Source organism: Anoplopoma fimbria, chromosome 20 (genome assembly GCF_027596085.1).
Source record: "Anoplopoma fimbria isolate UVic2021 breed Golden Eagle Sablefish chromosome 20, Afim_UVic_2022, whole genome shotgun sequence".
Taxonomy (NCBI): Eukaryota; Metazoa; Chordata; class Actinopteri; order Perciformes; family Anoplopomatidae; genus Anoplopoma; species Anoplopoma fimbria.
In genome coordinates, this window is record NC_072468.1 from 13326564 (window position 1) to 13347355 (window position 20792).

Below are 20792 nucleotides of genomic sequence, written 5' to 3' on the forward strand. Positions count from 1 at the left end.
ACCTTGGAAGGTAGGCTTGTTCATGCTGGCCATGCGGGGGCAGTAGTGTTGCCCTGGGAAACCATGGATGTGAACTTCAAGCGGTACGGGGCGAACAGACGGACGGAAGTTAAACAAACCCACCTGTTACACAGAGAAGAGGGGAGGGGAGGGAGGTGGGGAGAAGAGAGAGAGAGAGAGAGAGAGAAAAAAAGATTTAATGTGAGCAGCTGGCTACATGGAGCCCCATCTGGCTGTAATGCAAACTGTCTGTCACTGTCACTGAGGCACAGAGCAGCCGGCCACTGCTGGACTCTGCTGTGTTGTGTTTAACCTCTGATGCTGTGTTTATTGTGTGATAAGGCGACACGCTGCAGTGTGCTAAAAGCGTCTGCTAAATGACTGTAATGTAATGTAATGTGTGATCAGAATATAGATGTTGTGGAGGGTACAGTGCATTATTTGGTGTGCATTGTGTTAAAGGGCGGCCGCATGTCTACAGACATCTTCAAAGTCGGCCTAATGGATCAGGCAGCTCGGTCCAGACAGCAGCCAGTCAATCCCAATGCTAACACCGTCTCTCTTAATGTGTCTGTGATGATGCAAAATATGATTAGTCTCTAGACATTACTAGATGAGGTATTGACCTCTCCCTAACCATAACCCAAAATAAAATAAAAAGAAGCATGTAATCTTAAGAAGTAATGAAGAACATTTTGGAATGATAGCAGCCTTTTGTGTCGAACACATAGGTTCAAAAACCAAAACCAAATCACTATTGACAAGGAAAAGAGTACGTTAAGAATGCACATAAAAGAGAAAGTAACAATAATCTGCCTTGATGCGTTTTTTCACATTGTTGAACTGCAGCTAACACGAGCCTTCATGGAGGTGTGTACCTCATCTGTACTGGCCTTCAGTATAAAAACATATCAATAAGCCTTCTTTGTATCATTGCTGATGCTGCTCTCTTTTCAAGCTAACAGAGCAGCTCATCCATCCGCTTCACTGCGGTCCTTCCTGATGATTAGGACTTAAGCATGGCATCCAGACACAGATGATTACAGAAAATAACCACTACATTAACTCATGGCCAAGAGTATCTGTTTATCTTAATTGCTATTATTATATTCATTCAATCAGATATGAAAAGGCAGGCAGCAGAGGAATACAGAGCCAGACAAATACTGTGGTTTCTGGCTGGCTTCACTGCTGCAGAGTTCTTTGTACACAAAGCCAAGCTCAATATTCCTTATGAACATAATCCCTCCATCTAACCAAAGAACGAGGAGCCGGAAAGTAAGGAGAATCCCCTGATGAAGTATTACTAAGCCATGTTCTGATCTGTGGGGTAGAAGACTAGTACTGCAGTGTGTGCTGCTCCAGGACGGATATCTGACCTGTCCGATTCCCAGCCAGTCAGCGAGGTCTCGAGCATTGGCCAGAGCTGTGGACAGGCCGACTACTCGGACGGTCTTAGATGTGTGAGAGGAGATGAAGTTGGTTCGGGACACGATGACCTCCAACACTGGACCTCTGTCCTCACCTAGAAACAGACATAATGGTACAGTCCAGTCAGGATGTTTAAGTGGGACACAGTTATGCATGGTATGGAACATTTGGCTGTGGAAATATTAGCCCCTGATAGAGTTACATGCCTAATATCATTTATAAACACTGTTAACTCAGGCGGTGCAGTGTGTTTCCACACAGCAAGAGGGTTCTGGGTTCCCTGTGTCTGCAGTTTAACATGTTCTCCACATGTCTGTCCTCTGGCTTCCTCCCATAGTCAGAGGTCAGATTAAAAAACAAAATAATCCTTTGAGTCCCCACCAGTTTATTCCTACTGAGACTGCACTGCTATCTGCACATTAAATTGAGTTCACTCCCCTTTCCTCTTGCGGAATCTTGTCCATTTGTGAGCTTGTAAATATTTGCATAGAGCTGCATTGCTGCTCTCTGGGTCCAACTGAAAAGCAACTTTTGGTAGCACAATTGTAATGGAACAAATTATGAGCCATGAGCTTTAATCTTAAAGAAGAGTTTATGAAATGTAACCCTCTGATAGCGACTCCTGCAGGTCTGCTGTGGACTCTTACCCAGCAGGTGGATCTCATCGATGATGAGAATGGCTACTTTCTGGACGTAGCTCCTGTTCTGCCAGCTTCGGCTTACTCCGTCCCACTTCTCTGGTGTGGTGACGATGAGGTCGGCCTGTGCTATAGCTCTCATGTCTGGAGTCACGTCACCCGTCAGCTCCACCACTCTACACACAGGTAAGAACAAGTTCACACTTCAGCCTGCTCCTTTCTGTCGTTATTCCTACATTTTCAATATGGGAGGTTATATTTTCAACAGTACCTTCACATAAAATAAGACATACATAAACTTAAGGCTTTTTCTTGACTTTGTACACCCCACTCATGCCAACTCCACTATGTGATATCATCCATCACTTACTGAAGGTAGATTCTGTTTTCACTTACTTCTTCCCCAGTTTCTCCTCAATCCTGATCTTCCAGTCCTCAATCCTCTCTCTGACCAGGGCCTTCAGTGGGGCGATATACACCACCTGAACACACAGCAGCACTTCTTTGTAAAGGTTTTCTATATCATGCATACAATACAGTATATGGTTATAATGAAGTCAAGAAAAAGTTGAAAAAGTTCCCAAAATCATGAAATAAGTTGAATCATCCTAAACCTGATATACGATGAAATTGAAAATCCATATCAGACACAACTTCCAGGTTGGTGATAAAAAACCCAAAAACAAATGCTATTTTCTCTGTTGCTCCTGAATGAGAAACCAACCAATCATCACTGACACAATGGTGATTGGTCAAGCTGCTGTAGTTTTTGACTGCATTATGACTTTAGGAGACATGTTTTCTATGAGCAGGGTCTCTGTTTAGCTTCACAAGCATTGCAAACCGAGGCAGGCAATGTATGTAAGGATACAAAATGATAATGATAATCATAACTGTCTGGTGCAGTCTGACCGCAACACGTTGGTTTGCTGGCTCTTTCTGTGTCTTCCCTGTTTGACATACTGTCCTCACTGCATAGCAACATTGCTGATCCATCCTTATGACATAAATGATTGGTGTTTCCCAACTGCAATCACACAGTAGATTTTATGAAACTTTGTAAAATTCCAAATAGATAAAATGCCGGTAAGGGTCTGCTCACAGCCACAAATAAGCTCCAACCTGACTACATTTGACTGTATTCCTGATCAGTTTTTTCTCTTATTATGATAGGGCCGCTGAAATGATGGTCAGCTGATAACAATGACCTTTGCAAGATAAGAGTAAAAAAGGGAATATGATCACCGATTGTTCTCACATGAACACAATCTGACAATCTCCATGACGAGCAGTTTGTGGTTGGTTTGACTGAATGTGGTATTCCCTTAACATTTACAGTTTATTGTTTTTCTGAAGCACTGAACAGATTCCGGTCTTGTTTTCCCTGGATCTCAGCTTCTTAAGTAAAGAGCACTTAGTAGCAAAGTTGACCAGTGAAAGAGAGAGCAACAAATCAGTCAGCCCTGACACAAATATCCCCTTAAATTAAACAATGAGACAGAGCCATCGAGTCAAACCTTAGCATTTGGATACTTGTTGAAGACACGGAACATGGCCATCTCTGCTGCAATGGTTTTTCCAGAGCCCGTTGGCGCCCCCAGCAGGACGTTGGTGTCGGTGTGATACAGCGTGTGGAAGATCTGAGTCTGGATGGGGTTGAAGTGGGTGAACTTGTACAAGCTCTCGTACTCCCGATTTCCTAGAGCCGTCACCGGCAGCGGCTGCAGGTCCAGCAGCTCTGAGAGGGGAAGAGCAAAGGGAGAAGATGAATCCGGATTCTTGTGGACTCACTGTGGCAGCAGAAAGTGGGGTACATCAAAAAGGGTTGATACAGTACAGAACAGTTAGTATGCAAAAAAAACATTAACTGAAGGTGACACTTCCTGTTCCTTAAAAAAAATGTTTAGGTAAAGGAAAAACCTGACATTTACTCATCAAAATGAGGATTAAAACTAAAGGGGTTAAATAAAGAATGGGAGCCAGACTTGTCATATATCTTCATATAAAATGTTCTAAAAACAAGTGTGTAATATGACTAATGTTTATACTGAAGCACTAACAACCACACAATATCAATTCTTATAAAATAGGTGTTTAAAAAACAAACAGATTGTACACCACGTATAGGAAACATACTGACTACAACAATGCAGCCCACATCAAAGTAATTAGTGGCTGAGGAAATGTTGTATCCAGCACGATTATTCTTTCACTTTAATGACTCATTAAACTGTGATGCTGAATATGTGGACATGAGAATAACACACAGTTGTTCACGTGTCAGCAAGTGCAGATCTAATCAAAGAAAACAGTAAATACAGTAAAAATGATTCAACCCCCTTCAGGTTCTTATATTTAAATAGAAAGAACACTCTTTTATCGAAGGAAAACTAAAGAAGATCAAGTGTGAAGGAAGACTCGAAGCAACATGATGATACGTTAGGATTCTTTGGGTGTGTGACCACCTGATGAACATGATATTCTCTCTCTTTGAGCTGTGTGTATGGTTTCCTCCAACTCCTGATAAAAGATATCTCTCTATAGCTGCTTAATGCTCCACTATGTTCACCAGCCAGTCTCTTACTGAGTCATCTGCTGTTTGGAGTACAGTGAGGTGAGCTGAGTTAAAGGACAGGGCAGGCTGATGATGCTGCACTCACATCATACAGTATGAGGTGGATGCTAGAGATTAGAACCATGTTATCCTTACAACGAGCAAGAGGTCATTTCATCAGACAACATCAGACAACAGCTGTATGTCTGCAGTGTTGGTGGTGTGAGGGTTAAAAACACTGTACTAAGATTAAATGAGGGTTAAATTTAGGTCTGTTAAATGACGGACTTGAGGTAACCATGTTTGTTTGGTTTTCAAGCCGTTCTGAATTTAAGTCCAATTGAAATGAAAAAATACATTTTCACAGTGGTAATCCTGTACGCTATGTTGATTATTTGTTTAAACCTTGTTATATGCCAAATACATGTAAAAAAAAAAAAAAAAAAAAAAAAAAAAAAGGCCTAGAGTATTTTTAAATCAAATCCCTGTCTTTCGTTATCTGTAAAATGGTTCAAAGACTCATTCAGCACTCAAGGACATTTAAAAATGTCCAATCATTCCAATGCGACCAACTAGCATCATCGATCATATAAAACATTTGGTATATCTGAGCTTTCAGAAACATCTTGTTCCCAGTTTCCCAGTTGCAAATCTTGACACCAATCTCCAAGGAAAAACCTGGTAATCACAGCAACTGCACCGTGACATAAACCATGCTTACTGACCTCCACCAAGGAGGTTCCATTTTTGGTTTTAGTTTGTTTGTCTGTATTTTGTCAGCAGTATTACTGGCCGATTTCCATGAAGCTTGGTTGAAGGGTGTAGCATGGGTAAAGGAAGAACCACGGGTCTGATATAGAAGTTATTTTCACTTTCGTTATCATTGAGTGAAAGGGCATTAGGCCTAGATGGAGGTCTGCTCTCTCTGAGTGCCCTTCTAGTTCTCTATGAGTTCTTCGCTAGGATTTATTGCACCTTTTTCACGTCACACACCTCATTTGAACCATTGTTCGGATGAAACACTGATTAGTGGTACGTTTTCCTTCCATTTTCTCTATCAACATCCACAGAAATGGAATAGAGAAACAGCATCTTTTCCTGCTGCACCGTCACAGTGCCTGGATGACATTCTACTATATGTTGTAAAAAAATCACAACATAGATCTTATGTTTGAGTTCTTTTGTAGATCATTTTTAGATGCACTTGCCAACATGACATGACAAACTGAGACTTATATATTGGAGACAGTTATATTAATAAGCGACTGGAGACTTCGGTCAAGCGGTGGCCTTCCTTCAGACTGTCACATGGCCTCCTCTGTGCTGTGGGGTTTCCCCTGATAGCTGCTGTGATTGCTCTCTCTGCTCTCACTGAGGGGAAATGTGGTCAGAAATAATTAGCTGCTTCCTCTCTTACAGTCTGGAGGAGTGAACTAGTGGGGTATGGAAGGATTAGATGCTTTTCTTCTCCAGTCTACACAGGCTTTTGATGTCTCTGTGCAGCTTCCAAACAGCTAAGCCATTATGTGGTGGTGAGCCGCTGTTCTAAGCTGACTGTAAGTTATAGCTGCTGATTTTAGGCAACATATCCTTTGGCTTATTCCAGTATTAGATCTCAGTGGAAGCTTAGGTTTCTTTTACCATATAAAAAGATGCCTCATCCATCAATTAATGTCTGTGCTAGTTTAGTCCAGCAATTTATGGCCAATTTATTCGATAGTAAGAAAAACATCTCAAGTGACAAAGAAGTCTGTTACACATCTGTTTGTATTGACAGTTCAGCAACAACACATGTAAATCTAGCAACCAGAGTTTGTCCACAATAACCGGCTAAACTGGATACTGTCATTTACATGTGATTGTTTTTATAGAGACCTCTGTCCACACTGAAAATGCCATAAATAACATGAAAACATCTGAATATACACTTTTTCAGAGAGATAAACAACATTATGAATGACAAGAGGAGTGACCCTGAATCAATTCCATCTGAGGAGCCTGATTTGTGCCAATCTCACAGTTGAATCATTACAGTGAAGAGAACATGTGGTAATGAAACAAATGATCCTTCATCATTCATAACTAACAACATGGCTATTTTAGAAGAGGCCTGCATTTATTAATCAGAGCCCTGACATAAGAACGGAGCTCTATCAGATTTATTTTTAATTTATAAACCCTTCTCTAAAATCGTGTGGGGGAGGTGTGTACAAACAGCTGTTTGCAGCACATATAACAAAAGCTATCGTATTACAAACAGCGCTGTCCCTTAGTTTTTCTGTAGATATACATAAAAAATAAAAGCCAAACACTAACTAACAGCAGGGCAAGAATATGTCAAAATCAAACTGCTGATCCCTGAGAGAGAAAATTATTGTTTTGATAATCTGTATATTGGATTCAATCTAAAGTGGCAGAAACGAGAAAACAGTTTGTACTTTTGCCATCAATAGACTTCTTTGCCCGGAGGAGAAAAGTGGCTGCCGCGCTCTAGCAACTCAAACCTAGCCAGTGAAAACCACAGGTCTAACCTGCGAAACAGCTGCCACAGAGAGTTTGTGGATCTGTGAGGAGTCGGAGCGGTCCGGGATCAGACCCCTCGTTGTAAAAGCCTCTTACTCATTCAACAGAATAAAGGTTTTAATGTGAAGCACTAACTCTTGGATACTGATGACAGTGAACAGCAACAATAACACTGATGTTTGAAAGTATGAATAAGAATCACAGAGTGAAACAGGAAAGATTCAGCAAGAACTACAGCCTCACAGATATGGGTTATTTAAGGACGATACTAAAATTAATATTTGGCAGTTAAAATAATCCGTAACAATATATTGGCTGATAGTAGATTGATAAAAAAACAGATAAAAGCAGATAACATAAACAATCAATCTTGGTATGAACCTGTCAGATGAATGACCTCAATCTTTCTGAATCTCAACTGTATAGGCCGTCATACACACTAATAATAATTCATCTGCAATTAGCTACAGTTATATCAGCCAATACATCCGGCCCCTTCAGTGAGAAAAATCTATAAAAGACATTATAAAAAAGAAAAATAGAAAGAAATGTTTACAGATGGTTGTAATTAAAGCTGACTAAACCCAGCATGTTGACGATCAGCTCTAGAGTGATTAAAAGTTCAGAGGAAAATAAAACTTTAGTAAAGTGCAAAACAACAATAACAATGAAGTATATCTTATCTTAAGTTGCTATACTTCTACATTTTATTTCAGAGGGAAATATTGTGATTTTGACTTCACCATATTTATTTGACAGCTATAACTACTTGATAGATTATCATTTTTCATGAATACCCTGTCAGATGTCTTTTGCATTTGAATAATTGTCCAATATTGCTGATAATGACATGTAATAATGTATCAGTCACAGTAGATATTTCATTACTTTATCTTCCTTTTATACTGATAATACTTAGGATTTAAAATGCAGGGCTTTTACTTGTAATGGATGTACAATGTCTGGCTCTTAACAAGAGACGGCAACAACTGGAATCTAACAGTATCAGTAGTGTATTTTAAATTCAAGTCGTGTTGAGTCAAATCCCTGTTGTGTGTGTGTGTGTGTGTGTGTGTGTGTGTGTGTGTGTGATAGAGTGTGTACCAGTGTGTGGAGGGTGTCTCTCGGGTAAGATGAGGTTCTGGAAGTTAATGATGCAGACGGCCTCGGCCCCGAGCCAGCGGTCAGACACCGCCTTGATGTAGTACTGGGAGGGCAGCGGCTCAAAGATGGGGATGGTGAACACTATGTGCTGAGGCTCTTCTGTTACCACCTGGAGGGAGGGACACACACACACACACACACACACACACACACACACACACACACACACACACACACACACACACACACACACACACACACACACACACACACACACACACACACACACACACACACACACACACACACTCATAAATGTACAGGACAGAAGAACACAAATCAACCACGATGTCTTCATGTCAACCAAAGTCCAAGAAAGTAAAAAAAACAAAAACCTGTTTCTTCTGCAGGAGGAAGTGCTCAGAGTGGTAGATGTGATCATTGATGGGATCCTCCACCCACAACCACCAGGGCTCACCCACCGAGCCGTGGACCTGAACAAGGGAGGGAAAGAGTACTTCATTCATACTCTTCTAAACAGATAGCTGCAGTGGGGTTCATATAAATCAAACATTTAAACCATTGTTCACCCCGTTTTATAAATGATTGCTGATGCTGTAGAGAGTTGTTGATTAATTTAAGGTAAGCTGAATTTTTTCCTGATCCCGAAGCCCTGTCTTTAAAATGGTCCAGAGTCAAACTACTTTATGATCCCCATTCTTGGACAAATGTGTGTTAAATGCAATGATCAGGAAAGAACATGCAGTAAACCTGGGGCAGTGTAATATTCCTGAGAGTGAACTGAGTTAATGTGTTCTGTTCACATCTAGTTAAGATAAAATGTTATGAATAAAAACAGAAGAAATAACGGTGATAATTTGGAAAAGATCATATTTTACCAACCAAATATTAGCACTGTGCATTGTATTTTCAATACAATATCAGTCCTGAAAACACTGCCAGTTAAATCTTAAAGAATAAATATCTGGTATTAGTCTAAATGATGAACCATAAACAACTCACAGGGCTCTGACAGTATTTATCATAATGTGTCAGTGCAGTATGTTTCCTGGGTGCCATCAGGGAGGCGGCTCATGTGTCGGTACATGTGTCCCGGCTCTGCAGCCGGATCAGGGCTAAGCCGGCCGGTCTTCCATTACCACTCTCCCATGATTGGAGCATGCATTGCTAATCGGACATAAACATTCATCTTCATATTCAGCGGCGCTACAATGAGCTTCCTATTCCACTCAGACTCCATGACAAACTCTGGACTAAGCTTCCCAAGATCCCCTCTGGCCTGTCTGCCCACTGAGGTGGGACACACTGGCGAGGGCGGAGGCATTCTGGCTCTCAGGGACAGATGGAGATTCCATGGCTGTAAGAATAACAAGGTAAACGGAGCAGCTCTTTTTTTCTCTATTGAGATCATGTCACCATAACTACACTGTCTGTGTCACTGAGTAACTTTGCTGCTCAAAAGTGCTGAATTCAAAAGTCCAGCCCTCCCTGGACCTTCTGAAGTCTGAAATAATCTGATATCTTGCTAGAAGGAGATCACCCTCCTCTCATCTCCTACCCTTAATATTGAAACAATATTTAAACGTCTGCATTTTGCTTCAATTAAAAACACTTTAAAATTACTTTTTTAAAAACCAGGGAGATTTTACTCATCAGACTTCCCACAATTTCTTGAACTGTGACAATGACGATACATGTATTTTAATACTGTGGCCTATATTTTTTCACGGTCACACAATACAGCGCTTTTAGAATTTTTACTCAGCACCTCAGATGCCATCTGATACCAAAGCCAGTGATCTTCACTCTAGCTGCAGCTACTTGACTATATTCAAGCCCTCTTGACCTTATCTGACCCTCTGTGTGATAGGATGCCTTCATTCTAAACCTTTTTCTATCTTGCACAAAAGGTATGAATACTGCTACTGGGTTGGTTCTTCAGAATCACACAAAATAGTGTTATCTACTGGTTATCCAGATAGTGTGATCTGTTCAGGTTTTGAGATATCTCCCTTTATGCCTAAAATACAATGGACAATCATTTTAATTACATACAGTACCAGTCAAAAGTTTGGACACACCTTCTCATTCAACTACTTTAAGAATCTAAAATATAAAACATATTCTGGTTTGTTGAGCATTTGTTTGTTTACCACATACTTCCATATGTGTTCCTTCATAGTTTGGATGTCTTCAATATTAATCTACAATGTAGAAAAAAATAAAAATAAAAATAAAGAAAAAACATTGAATGAGAAGGTGTCCAAACTTTTGACTGGTACTGTACATTAAAAAAAAATGAATTCAACATTAACTTGCAGAGGCAACGTCCCAGTTACCCTGGATGATCCACAGACCTCCCTGTCAAAAGGATTGCAGTTACTTTCTGCTGAGGAAATACATAGTTCTTTATGGAACAACCTGTTTACCTTTATGTTACTATTACTCACCAGCCTACTACAGTATTGTGTTTTTCCGATATTAAAGCTGCTACACTTCTTTATGTATTATATTCTAATTAGATTTTGTCCCACTTACAGATAGATATATAAAACATAAGTACAAGGAAAAATGACTTAAGGGCACAGTTGGGCCTGAGATCTATATCTATTGATGAAGACTCCCTGAATGTCATTTCTCTGTACTTGTACACTGAAAAAAAATAGATGTGAATGCCACCTGTGGGATTCTGTTTGACCAGCAGTGAGACATGCAGTAGGGTTCTCACTTTCACTTACTGCTTTGTCTCTGTCAGTGGGAGAAGCAAGAAAAGCCTGCTGACACACTGCGGCTCGCTCACACATGATCTCATCCACCAGAGCCTCCAGAGCAACACACAGGTGTCCTTAAACACAGCAGCCTGCTTACCGCTCGCCTGTGCATGCCTGTGTTTAAATAGTGGCAGTCTAAACTGACAAAGGTCCAATCGGAGCCGATTCAGGATAATTTATTCACCAATCATTGTGTTTGAATGTGATTTAAATGTTCCCTCCTTGTCATCCCAACTGTCGTCTTTATGTATACATCAGGCCCACAGTTCAATCTGTTTACTCCACTGTGGTCGCATTGTATCGGGGGGCGATGCACTCAGCTGTGCTATCACAGCTGAGTGCATCGTGAGGAGTCAGTATGTCTCTTTAGGTCGTAGTCAAAACTGGCAACATGCTTGAGGACTATGAGATATACTTGCAATTAAATAAAACCAAATAAATGATAACGAGAAGTAGACGACAGCAGTGTGTACGTCGTCCATGTTTACCTGATCATTCCAGCGAAAGTCAGGCGTGACAATGAGTCGAACCCGTAGGACGGTGCGTGTGATTGGCTGAATGTTGGCCTCCATTGTGATGGAGGGGATCTGGTGGACACACTGTTTGACTGTTAGGCCGATGTTGACATGGTGCAGCATGTGACCTGGGAACAATATACCTGGTATTAACATGCGTTTTGAGTCATAATTAACCTGATGTAGTTCATACAGATTACAGTAAATTCTCAAATAAAGTCAATTTTCAAATAATACCTTGACAGCTAAATACCGCATTATATACAATTTTACAGCACTAAGTTCACCGATGCAACAGCAGAGAAGTGTCATGCTCACAACTCTGCTTTTCTGAGTTTGTTTAAAAATATATATATTTTTTTGTTTACTGAAACATTTCAATTACTTTTTTTTCCCGATCACTTTAGAGCTACTGTGAATAAAAATCAATACTTCCTGCAGCTGCTTCACAATAATACCCTACCATGACAAAGAGAGATTATACCCTCTGAGCCACTGAGAGGCTTTTACTTTGAAACATCTGTTAGAGAAATGGTGGGTCAATTGCCGTATTTACACCTACTACATGGATTATTTGTGCCAGTGTGCTTTAGAATAGTGTATGCAGTCTGAATATGAGTTGTTTTTACCAATCTCATCCTTCCTCATTTCCTTCAGTTTGTCCACAGTGAGCTTCTTCTCCTCCAAGCGGTTCAGCACAACATGGCTCAGGTTGGGGAACTGGCGGAGAGGGTGGGCAAAGCCCCACAGCCGCTTATCTATCATCTTACAGAGGCTCAGCAGTCGGTAGGTCATAGCCGGCCACCGCTTCCTCAGGGCAATCTCAAACAAAGCCCTGACGATCCGAGCAGCATTCTGTGAGGAGTGAAAACAGCAGGGGGTAAAATAAACTAAATCAACATCAATCCCAGAAACACATGTATTACTGCTGCAATTATAGGTAGTAATAGTTTTAACAGTAAGCTTTAAAGCTGGAGTGAAACTCTTTGGTTGTGGAGCAGAAGTCACTGGAAGCAGCTGTAAGGTCCATCATGCTGATACTGGTGATTAATCATGTGTGATCAGGAGGAGCTCTGGCTGGGTTCAGAAGTCCAGGTTGGCCACAGCTGTGCACTGATGGATTGCTAAGTTCTGGAGGAAAGGTCAGGTGGCAGTGTTGCTTGCTTATACACTGCTCAAGTGTGGTCAAGCTGTGACTGATTTGGTCAGGTGTTATTGTGATCCGATTGTCTTGAATGGTCTGAATGCACTCTAGAGGGGGGTTATTGAAATCTGTCTGTGCTCCCTTTGATAGCTTTGATAGGTGAGACTAAAAGCTATGGCTGGACACAGGAAGGCCTGAAGTCTGGGGAGAACAGATGCACCAAACAATGACCCTGTTAACCCTGTTCATACTCTTCTGCTCTACATTAAAAATACTGTCTCCCGCTGCAGAAACTACTGCCAGTGTACTACCAGTGCTTATCTATCAAACACTTCAATCGAGTTGCAGCTGCTTCAGCCCCACTACCACTATTCTCTCAGATTTTGAACTAAACTAGTAGAGCTTGTCCTTCATGAGCTCATCAATAACGATATAGAAAGTAACGTAAAGTTTATGTTGTGCAACTTCAGGATTCCACAAGGAAAATATTCTGGTGTAATGTTTCAGCCCTTATATGGCACTAAACTTTTTAATGCTACTAGTACACATAACGTACGCTGGCAAGTATGTGAACAAAAACGCGTGTCCTAGCTGCTGGTCTTTGGGTATGTGTTCACCCCTTGGGTCAACAAAGACCAGGGGTTCATAATAAGTCATCAGTACCTCCCCCGCCACGTGCTTAACCAGCTGTAGCTCATCTTCAATCAGCCCAGCACACGGTCTAAAGCTCCACTCCAGCCTCAGTAAGAGGAGAGGCAAATGGACTGAGCTGCTGTAGTTGAAGGCAAGAACCAAATGTCCTGTTGGTTGTCACTCCCCGTGTGCGTATTGTATGTCACTCCTTGGAAGAAGAAGCCGCCTAGGACACAGAGACCGAAATACCCCGGACAAGGAAGGATTTCAGTTTTTTTGCTCCATTCCCCTTTTGGTTTGGTTTGGTCCTGATCACCATGGAAGAGGCTAATGCGGCACAAAATGTCGAGCAGCCTAACAAGCAGCCAACCAGCCTAGACCAAACCGGCCTGAGAGGAAACCTGGCCCCCTAGGAATGTATTTACAAAACTGACTCTGGACGATGATGTGAAAGTATACCTGGGGTTGTTTGAGTGAAAGGCGACGAGAGGCAGGTGGCTGGCAGAGCGTTGGTGAGGCCTCCATGTAACCGCTCCTTCTTGGCCAGGCCCAGCGGATGTGCCAGGACTTGCAGCAGAGGAGGCGAACTACAGGACCCTTAAAGGAGCCATCCTCACCCAGTATGTATTAAGCCTTTCTGGAAGCGCACAGAGGTCCCATGACTGGAAGTATAACCCTTCACTACAGGCCCCAGCACATCTGGCTGACCTCAATCTGCGTGCCCCTCCCCCCTTGGAGCTGGCGGATGATGAACCAATGTATCCATGCCCTTCCCACTGACGACAAAAGGTAAAGCAGCCTGAAGAAATTATTTCCCATGCCAACCACACCATCAAACTAGGGAGGCAACCCATGCCTATTACTCACCTCCTGCTGGAAGCATGAAAACTTTAGGCATCACAGCTTGATTTGCTACTGCCAAGAGAGAGGATCCAAACCTGGACCAGGTTTGAATTGTGCAAGACAAATCCGTACACACGGCGCTAGGTAAGACAACCAACCCTCACTTTGCTTTGTACAGAGTAGTAGTAAGATAGGAGAGGCATGGGTTAGCCAATTGCTTGTCCCCAGCCAGTATGTCTCTAAGGTCCTGTAGACTCCTACCTGCTCAGGGCAAAACTCAGAATGGAGAAAACCATGGACAGGGTTGTGGCACGATTCTACAGGCCTGGCACAAGGAGAGCCTTTTAAGAGTGTTGTCGCACGACTTGCCCTGAACATAGTTGCTTCCAAGAACCATTTGAGGAAATTGTCCTGGTCATTGGAGACTATTCCACAGTTTACCCAAAGTCTATACCGTTATGCAGAGCAAGTGCCCTAGAATTGGCGTGAGAAGTATTCCTCCTGTTCTCCAGATGGGGTAAAGTGCATCAAGTCCTGACAAACCCAGGTACTTGTTGTATGTCGAAAGTAATGCAAGAACTTTGCAAGAGGTTGAGAGAAAAACAGATATGGACCTCTGTGTAGCACCCTCCGACCGATGGCCTTGTTGACAGATTGGGTTCATCAGCACCTTGGACTTCACAAAAGGATACTGGTAAGTACCCCCGATGGAGCAGGCAAAGAGAGAAATCGCCGTTAACCGGTGACTTCATTAATTGGACAGAATGAACCATAACAGTTATAATAACTGACATAGTGATTTATCTTGCAGTTAGTGTGTATGTGAAGCTCCTTTAGGCTCACCTGTGCCACGTATGACAGGTCTGAGATGAGGGAGAAGCTGTCCACCTCTCCTCGGCTGATGTACGTCTGAAGCAGAACGTTGATCTTGCCATAGCCATTCTCCACCCCACCTGCAGCCGGCAGCTCACAGTAGTTACACAGCAACTGTTCCAGCTCCTCCATCTCCTCATCACGGACCTGACAACACACATCCAAAACATGATGCTCTGACATTTCCATATTACAATGATCAGGTTGCTAGGTGGGTGACAACAGGTTCATAATTACAACTTTTTTTTTTTTGGAAGACAACTTATAGATATGTTAGTGAGATCTCAGTGCCTGGATGAAGCTCTGACGGCCGTTGTTGTAGCATATTAATGATGTCCTCTCACCTTAAGCTGATCAAACTCTTCGGCCTTGGAGACAATACTGAGGATGTCAGCTTCTGTCCTCTGAGAGTTGAAAAGTTCATTGAAAGTCTATAAAGAAAGAGGAAAAAGTATGATAAAGGGTTATGGAGTTTTCATCAGTACAAGTCATGATATCGCAGTGAAGAACACTTACCGTGAACACACAAGACATTTTTGTTTGCAAGGTTACGGTATTAAAGAGGGTTTGAGCAAATATCGTTCTTTGATTGAAAGGAACAGGACACTCATAATTGTGAATTTATAACAAAAAATGTGTTAAGTGCGTTTCTGGTCTTTCCATCAGCTCTTAAAAATGCTATTCATTTCCAAGATTGCTAGAGTTGTTTCTTTACTTAAAATGAATGAACTCTATTTGTTAAGTAGGACGCTGCTTCCAGTTGGACAGTATTATCTGATGTAGAAGTTATTCTACCTCTATGGTGTTGTATCTGATGTAGAAGTGGCTGGCGGTCCTGCCCATGTCGGTGGAGGCATAGTAGCCAGTGCGCTCTTCGAAGCGGATCATCCTGGCCTTATCCAGCTTTCTGCCTGACTCCACCACAAGCTCCTTCCTGTACAGCTCCAAGGAAGGATCCATCTAAATAAACAGATTTAAATTCCATCAATTACATTGTAATACATAGGATTGAGACATTTACACAAGCAGCTCAATCAGTCACAATCGAGTTCAGAATGATATAATATTGAAATGAGATTTTCATAATTGTACCAGTTTTACTGTTAGCTTTACTATTTGTAATGTTATCATATTCAAACATCCTGAGGATACCCCTGGTCCGCTAGGATCTTGGAAAGACAGACGGACAGGCAGAATCAAATAGGTTACACTCAGGATCACCAACCTGATAAGCCTTGTGGTTGATGCCGTAAGCCAGTGGGTTGGCCCTCATGCGGACATAGAGGTAAGTATAACTGAGCCACTTCACTGCCTCCTCCACGTTGGTGACTGTCCCCAGAGCAATCTGAATCCAGGAGAGAGAAGAGACAAGGCTCATCACACACACACACACTCACATCAGTGGTCTGTGGCACCATCTAGTGGACACTCCAGGGCACAGACAGCCCCATTTTGTTTGCATCTGCTCTTTCAAACAACAGTGTCAGAATACAACTGCAACATGCTTCGGACCGCAACGCAGTTAGGACCCTCTCAGCTCAAACAGGCAATAAACTGAACCCAAAATAAACAGATGTGTCTTGGTTCAAATTAATTTGTCTCCTTTCTTACCCCGCTTACATCAGGAAAAGGATCAGTTGTATGCAAAGTACATCATTGTGTTTGTTATCATCATAAAATAATAAGGATCATTTTTTGTGATGTTTCACTAATGGACTGACAAGTCTGCAGATGTGCTTTCTCCTAGACCTTCACTAGAGTATATGTTACATCATGTAATCATGACACAACATGTAATTAACAATTTGAAGGACAACTATAGCGCCTATTTTTCTACAACCTTTTTCTTCAATTGTCTTGCCTTTTCTGTTTTTATTTTCACACATTAATTTCATTCTTACATCACTTACATTGTTATCTTGCTGATTACTAATTTGCATGGCTGTAAAGACTCAAATATGTCTTATATGATCTGATAAAGACAGTAGATTGCCATTTATTTGTACTAAATGGAACCACACAAAAAGATCAAGATATTAGGGGACTCTTATTTTTTTGCCATAGGAGGGTTTTTAACCCTAATTTGTTTTGGGGGAAAAAACTAAGCTACATGTTGATAGATCACATTGTGGTGTGTTGAAAAAGAGCACATTATAGTAGGGGTTTAATGCATATTTTCAATGCAAAGATTTCACTCTAGATAACTTATTTAATAGTAATAAAAAAATAAAAAAAACATTTTAATGCAGATGAAAATTAAGAATATAATTCCAATAAACATTTTGATACCGCACGTCTATATTACAGAGGGACGTCGTCTATTAGTCTTTCCCCAAAAAGATGATGACATTTTGGTTTAATCCAGATTTTACAGAACTTTCCCTTCCTGAAGCAGCAACACTTGAGCTTTCCATGCATTTGACATCCTTTCTCTCCACATCTTGCTTTATTATTTTCGGAGAGGAAATAAATCAATTTTGCATCTACATTGGCATAAGTGAAAACATTACTACTAGTCCTGTCTAAACAGGGCTGATGGAGACTGACCTCGGCGTTGAGGTTGTCGGCCAGGCTGTCCAGGAACTGACTCTCGATGGGGTTCTGCTGGGTGAGCAGGGTCAAGTAGTGGCTCAGCTTTTCGTGGGTGGTAATGATGGTGCCCTCGCCGTACTTGTCAAACTGGGGGCGTCCCGCACGCCCGAAAATCTGCATGACGTCCAGGATGCCCAGATCCACCAGGGCACCACGCTTTGCATCGTAGATCTGAGTGCCCTGTAATACACACATGAGACAGACGTGGCTTCAGAGGACTGGAAACACAGGGAAGAAAATGTACTTCTGTAAAAGTATTTTTACATACGAGTAAAAAAAAAAGTATTTCTCCTGCTGTGCCATTAGAAAAGCTTCATATTAAATACTGTTAATTATCAACAGACAATGTTAATTCATATGTATCTAAAACATAAAAATATCTATTAAAAGTTTAATTAGAAATAATTACAATACAATAATTGTAATAGTTGTGTAAATAAAAAGTCTGATAAGTTTGGGGATGTTCTATATTTTTCTGTCAACATATACAATGTACAATGAAAATAACCGAATCTACTAACAAGTATTATGTGTGTATCAAAGCCTGATGACTCTTCTTCCTCTGTACCATGAAGCTCCTTTAAAAACACTACAATGAGCCTCACTGTTGCACTGGCTCACATGTTCCTTCATTATTATGAACATACACATATTGTAGTTTATTTTCATTCAATCCCACACACACCATCCTGCTGCCACAAATACTAGTTCTTCATGTTGGAGAAATGCTTGTTAAAGCCAGCTGTTTTATGAAAATAAAGAGCTGGAAATTATGAGTTGTTTTTAAAGATTTAATGTCCTCAGTAGAAATAAATGGAATTGGGTTTGAAAGTGAGTAAAAACTTAGGAGCCACTTTAAGTCCCTCGACTATTAAATGAATACTTTGCTTCAGAGGTGTGTGTTAGCAAACAACTTTGCAATAAATTAAATTACTAGAAAGTAATTGGAACCTTTGGGGACCCTGAAGGTCTGAGACCTCAAGGCAAGTGCTTACTTTGCCTCTCTGATTCCGGGTTTGTTTACAGGATACACGAGCAAAAAAGGAAGACAACTAATGCAAAACAATTTAAGTCGAATAGTAGAACCTTGATGATGACTGCATGGGCCGGCAGGTTCACTCCCCAGGCCAGAGTGGCAGTACAGATCAGCACCTTGAGGTGGCCCTTAGAGAACATGCTCTCCATCAGGCTGCGGTCAGACCGCAGCATGCCAGCATGATGGATCCCAAAGCCTTCTGGGAACATCTCCTTCATTTGCTTGTTTCTGGAGCGCTGGATCTGAAAGAGGTGGTCAGAGAGGTTAGTTTGAAAAGAGGAAAGAAAAGTTATTATTATTAATCACATTACTATCCCTATTTTCATAATTATAATGCTACTATAATAATTGCTGCTGTTATTATAAGTAGTCTTATTATATGAATCATTTATGTCATATACATTGAATGTGTTGTATCTCTGTTATGCTGCTCATTCTGTACACATGACATCTATTGCATTCTGTCCATCCTGGGAGAAGGATCCCTCCTCTGTCGTTCTCCCATAGGTTTCTTCCTTTTTTCTCCCTGTTAAAGGGGTTTTTAGGGGAGTTTTTCCTGTGCCGATGTGAGGGAAGGACAGAGGATGTCGCATGTGTACAGATTGTAAAGCCCTCTGATGCAAATTTGTAATTTGTGATTCTGGGCTATACAAAATAAACTGAATTGAATTGAATTGAAAAGGGCTCCAGTGAATGTGAGGGAAAGAAACTAGCACTGGCTTTTGGATGTCTCAGGTGGAAAATATGCCCAGATTCAATATCCTGTTGGACTGCACAGAAAAAAGAGGACTCCTGGGTAATAAGGTGCATTTTAATAAAATGCACGTGTTGACTTGCTGTAAAGTCAAATAAATTCTGCAGCTCAGATTCCGCACACACACACACACACACACACACACACACACACACACACACACACACACACACACACACACACACACACACACACACACACACACACACACACACACACACACACACACACACACACACAGAGTCAGTCAGTCAGATTGAGATGTGTGCTGCTGACTGACGGCCGGGCTGTGACCTGGTCGAGCTGAGGGGAGTCCTCATCACAGGACTTTATCTCTCTCTCTGGGCATCTAAATAGAGGTCAGCGCCCAGCACTCCTCTGAACTGCAAAGAGAAAGCCCATTACTGCCAGCAGCTGTCGGCCTCACACAGTGTTTGGGTTGCAATGCCGGTCTGGATTTGTATGCAAACCTTGTGGATAAAGGTGGGGGAGGAGGAGGAGGAGACTTTAAGTAAGTGACTGTGCAGCAGGTATACTGACTGACAATGAAGTCAAAATCCACATCCAAATTAATATAGTCTCCCATAATATGAAATCAATGTGGGGAAAAAAAAAAAATAGTATTTTATTTTTCAAATGATTTCTACCGGACAAGGTGCTGTTAGTTCAGTGTCAATTAATGTTAACCTTATTCAATTTTAAGTTGCAATTACTAACCACTAAATAACTACTTGACTGTTCGAATGAGAATTGATACATACCATTTCTGACACATTTCTGAAACCCCATTTAGGACAGACTTTCTTAATGTCCAAAACTGGATTAAAAATGCTGATTTAATGCAATTATGGTAACTATTTAAAAGCCTTTTTAAAACTGTGTTTTGGCACCTCTATCCACAGGATGACATTGTTTGTTAGTGCCTTCCACAACAGTTTTAACATGGGTAATAGAAAAACAACTTGGTTGAGGTTAGCAAATTATCATGGTCATGGTTAAAGTCCCAGTAAAATGTAAAATAGATGTTACCATTTTTAATCCCGTGTCCCTGTGTCCATTGTTGGTTTATCTCTTCTTTTATGCTTTTAGTGTCTTCTCTCTTCTATAAAATGGTTTCAAATGTAAGATATCTCATCCTGCACTCAGGGGCGTAACAAAAGATCATCCAATCAAATGAGAGATTAGGCTAGCAGATGCCCACAGCGGTCAATTTGATTTTATAATATAGTAGTATAGTAGTACAGATTAACTTTTGCTGGATGCATGGCCGAATGACGTGATTCAACCGGACGGGGTTGTTGAGGCAGGTGAGTGGGGAACTCGTGGCCGGCAGAATTGGAGGGAGGTGGGAGACTGTTTC

General features: G+C 41.3%; 1 protein-coding gene across 1 annotated transcript in view; it reads right to left on the reverse strand.

The window, feature by feature from the left end:
- ascc3 (activating signal cointegrator 1 complex subunit 3) overlaps window positions 1–20792 on the reverse strand; it is a 141740-nt gene that overhangs the window by 27157 nt on the left and 93791 nt on the right. The window contains exons 15-29 of the mRNA XM_054621123.1: window positions 18729–18920; window positions 17598–17822; window positions 16276–16395; window positions 15846–16010; window positions 15395–15481; window positions 15021–15197; window positions 12187–12412; window positions 11531–11685; window positions 8646–8744; window positions 8251–8419; window positions 3587–3807; window positions 2466–2551; window positions 2079–2245; window positions 1380–1525; window positions 3–123 (exon numbers count right to left, since the gene is read on the reverse strand). Of these exons, the coding sequence (XP_054477098.1) occupies window positions 3–123; window positions 1380–1525; window positions 2079–2245; window positions 2466–2551; window positions 3587–3807; window positions 8251–8419; window positions 8646–8744; window positions 11531–11685; window positions 12187–12412; window positions 15021–15197; window positions 15395–15481; window positions 15846–16010; window positions 16276–16395; window positions 17598–17822; window positions 18729–18920 (2356 nt within the window). The remainder of the gene's footprint in view (window positions 1–2; window positions 124–1379; window positions 1526–2078; window positions 2246–2465; window positions 2552–3586; window positions 3808–8250; window positions 8420–8645; window positions 8745–11530; window positions 11686–12186; window positions 12413–15020; window positions 15198–15394; window positions 15482–15845; window positions 16011–16275; window positions 16396–17597; window positions 17823–18728; window positions 18921–20792) is intronic.